General features: G+C 40.6%; 1 protein-coding gene across 1 annotated transcript; it reads right to left on the bottom strand.

Moving 5' to 3' along the window:
• Positions 1-6426: 6426 nt before the first annotated feature.
• Positions 6427-8117, bottom strand: LOC131676444 (trypsin alpha-3-like). The gene is made up of 2 exons (XM_058955509.1): positions 7989-8117; positions 6427-7930 (listed from the first exon to the last, which is right to left on the bottom strand). Exons 1-2 carry the CDS (start codon positions 8026-8028, stop codon positions 7146-7148), a joined length of 825 nt encoding a protein of 274 aa, XP_058811492.1. The 5' UTR covers positions 8029-8117; the 3' UTR covers positions 6427-7145.
• Between the last annotated feature and the right edge of the window lie 1800 nt (positions 8118-9917).

Raw genomic sequence — 9917 nt, 5'->3', positions numbered from 1 at the left:
ACTAAAAACTTAATTTTAATAAATTCTGTTAAATTTAGCTTTCAATAATTGACTTCCCTGTAAAATTTCGCTTTCATACGTATTTTTCAGCATAAGCCACAAACAAAGACCCTTCGCCACCCGATAAAATGGCACACATCAGGCAATAGACCAGTCGACTGCCCACGCACAGTGAATAGCTGTAATTACCGAGAGATTAGACGAAAACTGTAGTCTGCCTCAAATCCTGTGTCCCATCCTAATGGTCGTCGTGTACAGTGAATATGTTACTTCTAATTGAATTTGATTCCTTGAAGATGTCCCCCACCCCTCTCCATTCAATCGTACTCAAACGTATCCGAAGGGTTGAGATTGTTTGTGAAGTTGTCTTCGAACTTAGTGCCCCGAATATACTGCTGAAGGAGGTGTGTGGTCCGACAAAGTCATCTTTTGAATGCCAAGAAACCGGTGTGTGCTGCTTGTGCTTCAGCCGGTTTAACGGGAAAAGTTTTTGCATTTAGATAAACCATTCTTCCAGCAGCTTCCATCAGGTTACACCATGTATGAAAGGGGGGAAAGGTTGACGAAGGTTGTTGCCTTCAGTGCAACCCACCCGAGAAGTCATCAATTTGAATGGTCACTTTTCTGCTCGAAATGCAGAGCACCGGAGTCGTCCGTCGTCTTACGAAACGCGGCGAAGCATCTTCGGCTGATGGCGATTCCCACCGAAAACGGAGAAGTCAAGTGTAAAACAAATACAAACATTAATTTATATTTATTATAGAGATTACAGGGCGAAGATACACACGCAACTCAACGGATGAGTTGAACTCCTGGTGCGGAGAAAGTTCTTCTTTGGGGACGACTTTTGATCCTTCGGATAGCTAACGGTGAGGGGTTGAGAAGAAAACCGGACAAGAAAAACAGTTTCCCACAAAAGAAACTACACCGACCTGTTTCTGTTTCGCTAGTACCCGTTACTGGTTGGGTTTCACTCGATGAAAACGATAGCCTTAGCTTTGATAGCAATGATAATGAAACTTATGTACTTGAGATGACGTCCAAAGAAGACGCTTACTTTGTTCGATTTTTTTGGATAGTTTGGATCAGTTCGTTATCTTCGGAAGGCCAATTTGAACGAAACAAAGCAGGCAATTAGAACCCTCAAGATGTCCTACCGTCTTATGTCGTCTTAACACAAGTAAAAAGGTTGTAAACGACGGTGACTCTTCGGATAGTGAAAGATGCATGTCTTTTAATTAAATTCAGTGATTTAATTTGATGTTGATTCGGTACCCATTACCTTCATTGTCCTTGGATAGTGGCTATCGTTTCGCTTTGGTTTGTCGTTCCGCTGCGATACGACCGACCTGCAGGAAGGGGTAGAAGATCCTTTCGCCGTGATAAGGGCGAACATTCACTTAACATCCTAAGACCGGTGGTTCGGGAGGAGTTATTCATTTGAACGCGTGAGTGAGGTTAACCAAGTGAATTAAAACGACATTCGGAGGAGATTTTCAAGATGACTAATTTCTATTTTGAAGCAACCGTTCCAAATCGGTTTGCAGTTGTCTTATGGGAGGTATTTTAAACTTTCAGGTTAATTTATTTTTAGGAACAGTAATTTATCTAAAAAACTATTTCTATGCACTACTTATCGAATCAAAAAATGAAAAAGAAATAGTCGATAACTTTTTGTTACGTATAGTTTGTAAAATCGCACATTGAACTCGGTTGGACCATATCTGAGCTTCTTTTCAAATCGAAGTTAATGCAGACATAATCAGCTGTGACAGATATCTCGAAAGTTCTTTCAGATGAGCTAAGAGTTGTGATAGTCCGTCTAAAGCAAGTCACTGGCGACAAGTCTTTTATGAAAAACTACTGCGTCTACATGCCCGCTCACAAGGTTGAGATCGACGGTGTGGTGAGCCAAGAGTTGGAATGGCAATCACATTGAACGAGACAAAATCGTATGAGTACCTTGAAATTCGCATCGGGCAACCTTCGACGGGACAGATTTGAGTTTAATTAGTTCTTCTTCGAAGAGGATCGTCTGTTTGCTAGACTGTTTGTAGCTCGCACTACAGCATTCCTGAGCAAATTCGCATGAGTTCAAACACCAGGCAGCCATGTATATAGTTCGACCCAAATTCCAGAACTATTCCAACACTATGAAGTGGTCTAAACAATTCATAAATAATATGGTTTTTAATTGGGATCTACCGGATCATGATGATTGTGTTTTTATAGGTTGATTCCATTTCAAACACTTTTAGAACATCATACACTGGGAGTGAATTCGGACCATGAACATGGCAGTATCATGGGTTTTTTTTGTTTACTCAGGTTATACTAAATATGTACAAGTAAATGGGCAACATTAACAATAAGGCTCGGTGTGACAATGGAGCCGAGAATCAATCCTAAGAATGACTACTGTATTGGAAATGCTGAAAAATGTGCCTATTGTGGGCCACATGATCTGTGTTTTACCTGTCTGTGTGTCTGCGTATCTACAGCGCCCTCGAAATCTTAGGCGTTGGCTTAAAAGGCCTCTAAACTACCTATAAGGAACTCTCCCGTGATCTGTTTAGCAAACTGCGATCATTGGATAAATCCTTCGTTGACGCATATACAAGTGGGTTTCGATAGGGACCGCTAACATCGGACCAGATATTTACCGTGACCAAAGGTGGTTTTCCTACAAAACTGGTTAAGCAGATTCATATGCTACTGAATGGGTAAAAAGTTTCAGTATAGCTAGAGGAATCTCCCACTCGTACGTGGCGGTAAATGAATAGAAGCATGAGGATGCACTTTCTGATTTTTTGTTCAATATACCATATAGCACGGAAACTATCATCTCGTGATTTCACATGTTTTTTGACATCATAGAAGAGACGTTTGTGTCACTTAAAAAGGAAGTTGCGAGAATCGGATCGACCATAAACTCAAAGTAGAGCAGAACTAGGAACCCAGGGGTGGGTCAATTGAATTTTCAAAAGGATTGTTTTTTTTTTTTCAAATGCATAATACATAATTAGTGCACTATGTCTAGCATGTTGAAATTAATTAAATTTTGAAGCTCTCTCATCTTAATCCCTATGTACACTTTTAATAAGTGTTCCACTCTTTTGAACAGCTTTTTGGATTGTCAGCATAAACTATCGTTGAGAAATAGTGCAAAAAGCAAAGGTCCCAAGTTACTCCCTTGTGGAATACCAGACTTATTTGAGAACTGTGACGATATACTATTATCTAATTTAACTCGTAGAATTCTTCCGGAAAGATATGCCACAAATTTTGAAAAAATGCCGAGACAGCTCGAGACAGCTTGCGTAGAAGTATTCTATGATGAATTTTATCAAATACTGCTTTCAGATCAGTATAGATGACGTCCATCTGCGCTTCGGCCTTCATGATAGCAACCCAATAAACTCAAATAGCTTCGATGAGACTATGAGACTGGTAATTCGACGATAATTCGCAACGTTTCGTCGATCACCATTCTTAAAAATGGGACACATGAACAATTACTTCCGAATGCAAGAGAATTGAATACTACTTCTTAATTGTATTCTTACTTTTTACTTTCATCTAAGCAATAATGCGGGTTTTTAATTGGGTTTGAGCGGACAGGTAGAAATAAATTGATCGAGAATTTTACTCCCATCCACGTACGTCAGATTTTTTTTAGTCAGTTTATTTGATATGGCACGGTACGTTAGCCTCGAGGTGCCCATTTTGTCGCTATGAGGCTCGCAGATGCAACCAGAATATACACGGTGAAGCCAGCTATCGTGGCCAAACCATCTATCTTGCCCAAGACTTAATCGATATTAGTACCACATTTCTTGTATGATGGAACAGGATAAAGCTGACCGGAAGCCTTAGCTCCGTTTTCACACACAATATATGTTCCTTCTTAAATAATAATCGAATAAAAGAATGGATACGACAATACTTAACGTCAACTGTCACCGTGTTGCACCGATGTGGGGCTGCTTACTACATTTGAATTTTTTGTACACACAACATAGCACTCAGTTTTCGACTTGCCTGTGTAAACCCTGTAGGCGTGTGAAGGAAGATTAAGCGTGTGGTAGCAATTATAACGAAGGCCAGGGATTTTTTTCACAAAAATTGTAGTTCGTGGGAATCGAGTACTGATCAACAACCATGCACAGCTAGGCACCATGCAAAACTGCCATCTAGCGGTAAAAATGCCTGCTAGCGGATTTTCTCTATGTAAATTGTCGGAAAATCCCATACAAACTTCAGACACGTTGGTCCGGTAGCTAGACTTGTACGATTTGATTCAAATTTGGTGCAAGTACTCCACCAATAACAATGATAACAAAATATAGCTGGCAAGGAAACAAACATTTTCGCACCGCGAGAAAAGATTCCACACGCAATGGCAATTTGTGAGAACGGGATCTAATGGACACTCACTAATATTATTTTTTTTTTTCGTCTTGTAAAAATGCAAAAGACCCACTGTTCCGTTTGGCTAACGCTATACGCCATTCAGCAAACTTCTTCCACATAGCCAGACCACCAGCGTCCCATACTGCCATACACCGTGTTTATTCCGTCGTTCCCGATAATGTATGAATGAGCTCGTAAACATCAAATTTCCGAATCACAAGCCAGGAGCTCGAACAACTGTGTCCGCACGCTGAGAGATCTAAACGCATGCCGCCCAATAACCTACGGCACATGCTGCTAAAACAAACTTAACTAAACAATAACGTCTTACACTTCGAAACCAGTGCGAACAAGGCACCAGCAACCATTGCATCTAGTACCTTCAAATCAATAATCAACACCACCAACGAAGAAGCAAACGTAGATGAAAACAGACGCGCTATTGCAACCTGGATGAACCAAAAACAAACAAGAACAACTGGTCGGAACGAACATCCCGGAAGTACATAAGCTCTGGTTTGTCGATAATTGTCGACAAGACCATTGCGAAATCGAAATGTTTTTGGGTAGCAAGCCAACGTAGCACTATGCTGTTTCTCTCTAGGGAGCAGAATAGATCTCATTAAATTTGTGTGCCTTCAAGAAACCTAACTATACCAAATTTGAATAAGTTGTTAAGTTTTGTATCTCATCAGTAGCTAATCAACATGGCACACGGAAAAAAAAGTGAATAAAGTGCCATGAATTCTGGAACAACCACGTTTTTACGTTACGAACCATGAAAAATATCTTGGCTTTTATAATTATGTTCAATTTGCTTTCAGTAGCGCCCGCGTAACGCTTTTATTAGTGGAAATATTTGTTTTTGTTTTGTGAACTTAAGTCATGTTTTTCGCAATGGCATTACCAAATCGATTTTCTGTACGTGAACTAGTACACAACTTTAAGAACATTATTCATAAAAACAAAGGTTGACTTATGATGTTATTCATAGATTTAGGAACATTAGCTCACAAAATCAAGACAATCTGGATACTTTCTTGTGAACTATTTCACGAAACTCGGAACTCTGTTGATATCAAACATAACGTGCCAATATTAACAAAAAAATTAAGAATCCTAACGACAAAATAATTTTTGTTAGCCTCCCTATTTTCTAATATGTTTTAATATCAAAAAGAAATGCAATATACAATCATATCTACTACTAAATATTAAATGCTACGACAAAATAATTCTTTTTGAGCCGCCTAAATGGGAAGGGATTTTTTTATTAGATTTTAATATTAAAAACAAATTCAGCGCATGACCATTACCATGCAACAGTTTTATGAGCGGCTACATCAAAATAATCATTTTTGAGCCACGCTAACGAGTGAGAATTTCTTTCTTTTGTTGGCATGATTGAAATCTAGTGCACAACAGTTACTTTTGAAATAATTTACGAACCGTTTCCAAAATAAAAAAAAAATTTGGGTCAGCCTAATAAACAGTAAATGTTACCCGATTTTGCTCGGCTAGTGCGCATCTTGCTATTCCAACACATTGGCCCTCGCACACTAAGTCAGTCAACGACGTAGCACACATGGAAGTGACAGGTCCCCAAGGTGTTAGAGTGTCAAACTGTCAGCGCCGTGAGTAAGCAAAAATATTCTCTTGACCCAGTTTTTGAAGCTAATTTCTCAAAGTATATTTTCTATAAATTATGATAAGATAATTAACTTTAAAAGTAATCTAAGCTAGTGTTTTAAAGTATCTAAATATCTACCTTATTTCCAGACACAACATTGGTAAGAATTTAGTCTGAAATTATTATAAAATTACTACTTACACTACTCTTAAAATTTGGTTAACGCCAATAGGCAGCTTATTACCATAATTCTCCATTCGCTCGCTGCTACGATTCGTTAAGAAAGATTGAAGGCTAAATAGGATATTATAAGCTGAATTTATTCGAACAGCTAATAATTACCAAGATATCCACCATATCGTGTCTCAAGAAAAAAAACATTTGGGATTAACGCTTTTTCTTCATAGTGGAATAAGCGTCACAGTGTACACCTGACCACGTCCTTACAATCGTCGAGGAAGGGAAGGAATGTTAGTTCAACATCTACTTGCGAAAGTGCAGGGAACCCATACTACTTTCATAGATGTTTCAGGAATAAGAGTTTGTGTTAGGAGGGGGAAGGTTATTTATGCGGAGCTCATTTAACAATATTTCAGTACAAAATGGATGTAACTTAGCTTGTTTGGCCCGTAGTTACAATAAAATTATTTGGATAAAATATATAAACATTGAAAAAATAACATTCAACAGCTCTCAATTTATTAGGGTGCCAGAATTCTCCTCCACCATCAGTGAAATCAACTAGTCATTTATAGATGGCGCTACGCTAAACGAGCGGGTGTACTTTTGGCGGCTAGATTCACGCGCATGCATTAAAAAGTTATCAGAATGTGACGATATAATCACTACGTAAAATCTCTCTAATTAACATTTGAGCTTGACTCTTGTCATAATATGAAGCGAAGGATATCTTTGTGAATATTTTTTTTGAAGCGCATTAATTTGTATAGGAATTACACAACTTGTTACTTAAGCCGAGCTGAGAGAGAGAACTACGACCTATCACGGTCAATCTATATCAATTATTTAGAGGCTTTAACTGCTTTCTATTTTCGAATATTTCAAAACCAAGTCCTCACTTTTCAATGCACACACAAACGTTTCACAAAGGCTGGGGAACCCAACCGGTCGGAAGAGTGTCTGTACGGGAAAACTGCGCCTCAATCCACTGCCGGTACTGTCGAATGTCCACATAAACACCAGGTTGATTCGCTGCTCCACAAGCCAACCCGAAAATCAGCACTCCCGTCAGTCGTCCATTACAGTAGATACCTCCACCGATATTACCCTGGCAGGTAGTGTTAGGCGTAGCAGCGAGTGAACCAGCACAAATCATTGTCGTCAGTATCCGGAAGTTGTGCACTGTCGCGACGTTACATTCCACTATCGCCATAATCGGAACGGTTATCGTTCGTTGAGTCGGATTCAGGGGGCCGCTTGCGCTCGGAGCTCCCCAGCCAACGTACTGGCAGGGAGTTTGATACGCCAGATCTTGGCTGTTCATAATCGCCGGCTCAATAGTGTTGTGGAATTCGGGAAACGGACGGTCAACGCGAAGAACTGCCAAATCGTTGTTGTTAGCCTCACGGTCATAATTAGGATGAACGAACACATGTGAAACGCTGCGAATTTCACGTCGGTAGGAACCGGGCACAAGATTCAGATCACCCGCAATAATTCGGAGCCAGTGGGTATTGACCAGTCCGAAGGTCGTCGGGTGCATAACGCACCAGGCGGCGGTCAGAACATGTTGCAGATTGACGATGGTACCCCCACAGTTCAGGTTGTAGGGTGAATCAATGCTAACCGCTGCAGGAAATTGTCCAACGAGAGTAGCTGTACCCCCGGTCAGACGACCGGAAGCGTCTGAGTCGCTACTGAGGACACCTGGAACAGTGAAGTTAGATTACGGGTACTATAATCACTATCTTTGATGGGAACCCACCTGCGACCAGTATCAGCGAGCAAGCTAAGGTAAGTTTCATTTTTCGCCGAACTTGATTACTCGAAAACACCGTAGACACTGCTGCTAGTAGCGAAAGGAACGGAATTCTATGCCGTCATAGAAGCGGGTTATCTTATCATAAATCGAATCAGCAGTGATTTGTTTTATGCAACTGAAGCTCAACAATTGTATGTGAATTCCCCGAAATTGAACACGGTGCATCTTATCTCGTATCGGTGCCCGATAAAGTGATTTGTGTAATGTGCCAGGTCGGAAATTCATTCCATGGATAGGGTGACTGAACCAATATAAAGTCTGTTAATAATAATTGGACGGAAAGAAATTTTTGGCCATGAATACAAGAGCTAATTTTTATGAGATAATAGACCTTTGCTGTCAAACCTGCTTTGACATCCATTTATCTGAGTTTTGATCATAAGATATAACATTTTTAAGAACAAAAAACCTAACCTAACGCATAATTGCGAAGAATACCGCTTGGAATACAGTGCAACATCTACCCGGCGAATAAGACTATTCTAAACCCATTTCACGGCAGTAGACACCAGCATGTACTCAAGTATTCCGTTGCCTCCTACGAGACGGCAGCAGGAACCCTGTGGATCAATTCTCCCCACGGAAATCTAAAATACATTTTTTGTGTCCATAAAACAACACATTGATAATCAGAAGGATCAACGAAGAACTTGGATTAATTTGCATAATCTCAAAAACTACAATCGATTCTCGTCGACAATGAAAAGCTACTGGAACCACCCTAACTCTTAGATAGTCAGCAGTATATTCTTCTATCGCCAAATAGTACACGTTTTCAATCAAAATCTTCTATTCGTTTGGTCGGGGACTGAGCTCAAAGCGGAGATGTTCAACAAGAAAAGCAACACTTTCCAACATAAATCATTTTTCACTGCGTTACACATCGTCCATCGGCGTGCTTCACCGCGTTGTCACCGAGAATAGTTTCCCGCTGGTGAGCCGTTGTTTTCCATCGAAGCAGGCCGCTTGCTATGATGCTGGTGAACACCAATCGAGGAATCAATTTTCCTTTCTTGACTGTCTGTCGTCCGTCCAGCTGTGTGAAGGTGAACAAGAACAGTACCCCAGCGGAAAAAAGGCGACGTGTTGCAGTTGATTCAGTGCAGCAGCGACACCGGAAAATAAGACGATGATTTATTGGAAAGTTTATCAGTATTAAATTGAGCGGAAGCACATTCTTTCTCGCCCGATGAAGACAAGTGAAAAATTGGGGCAAAAGAAGGATTTATTGATTCTTGCATCCACCTAGGCAATGTTCGAATGTTCTTCGAAGAGTATCGATTTTTGTTATGCGGTACGAGGCAAAAAAAGAACTGGCGGAAAACGTTTCCCACTTAGCGAAGAACAGGTGCAGCTAATCGAAGGCTTGCTCTTATCTCTGACCGTCCAACGGTTTGGCTCTGCGTCTACATTGGTTCGGAAAAATTAATCTACCGTGAAGTTCGAAGGCAGCCATTCCTGGGTAATTTCTTCCATTCCAATTCAATTTCGCTAACGACTCCTTTCACTGCACTCTGATGGCACACAATTCGCAGGAATCGACGAAGGTGGAGAGGTGTATCGGTACGAACTGGCAAAAGGACGTCTTTTGCGAGTGGCACCTTGCTGCGATGCTGGCGGATTGAGTGGAAAGTAGCATCTGGTGTGCGCTCTTGTTGCAGCTTAGATCCGGCCACGGAAAACATCCCCCGAATAGGTATAGGGAGAGTGGGTATAGTGGCAAATAAACGAAAACTAATTTTGCTTTCAATCAAGTTTTATTGCGCTTCGCTACACAATCAGGGTGAAGTGTCTGTTTCACCTTTTTATCGTTCGTTCGTTAGTGGGGGGCGGTGAAGGTATTCGATTGGCACGTGCGGCTGTTTGTATAGA

The sequence above is a fragment of the Topomyia yanbarensis genome, chromosome 1 (assembly GCF_030247195.1).
Source record: "Topomyia yanbarensis strain Yona2022 chromosome 1, ASM3024719v1, whole genome shotgun sequence".
Taxonomy (NCBI): Eukaryota; Metazoa; Arthropoda; class Insecta; order Diptera; family Culicidae; genus Topomyia; species Topomyia yanbarensis.
The sequence above is the reverse complement of the archived record's forward strand: the minus strand, read 5'-3'. Positions and strand labels throughout refer to the sequence as shown.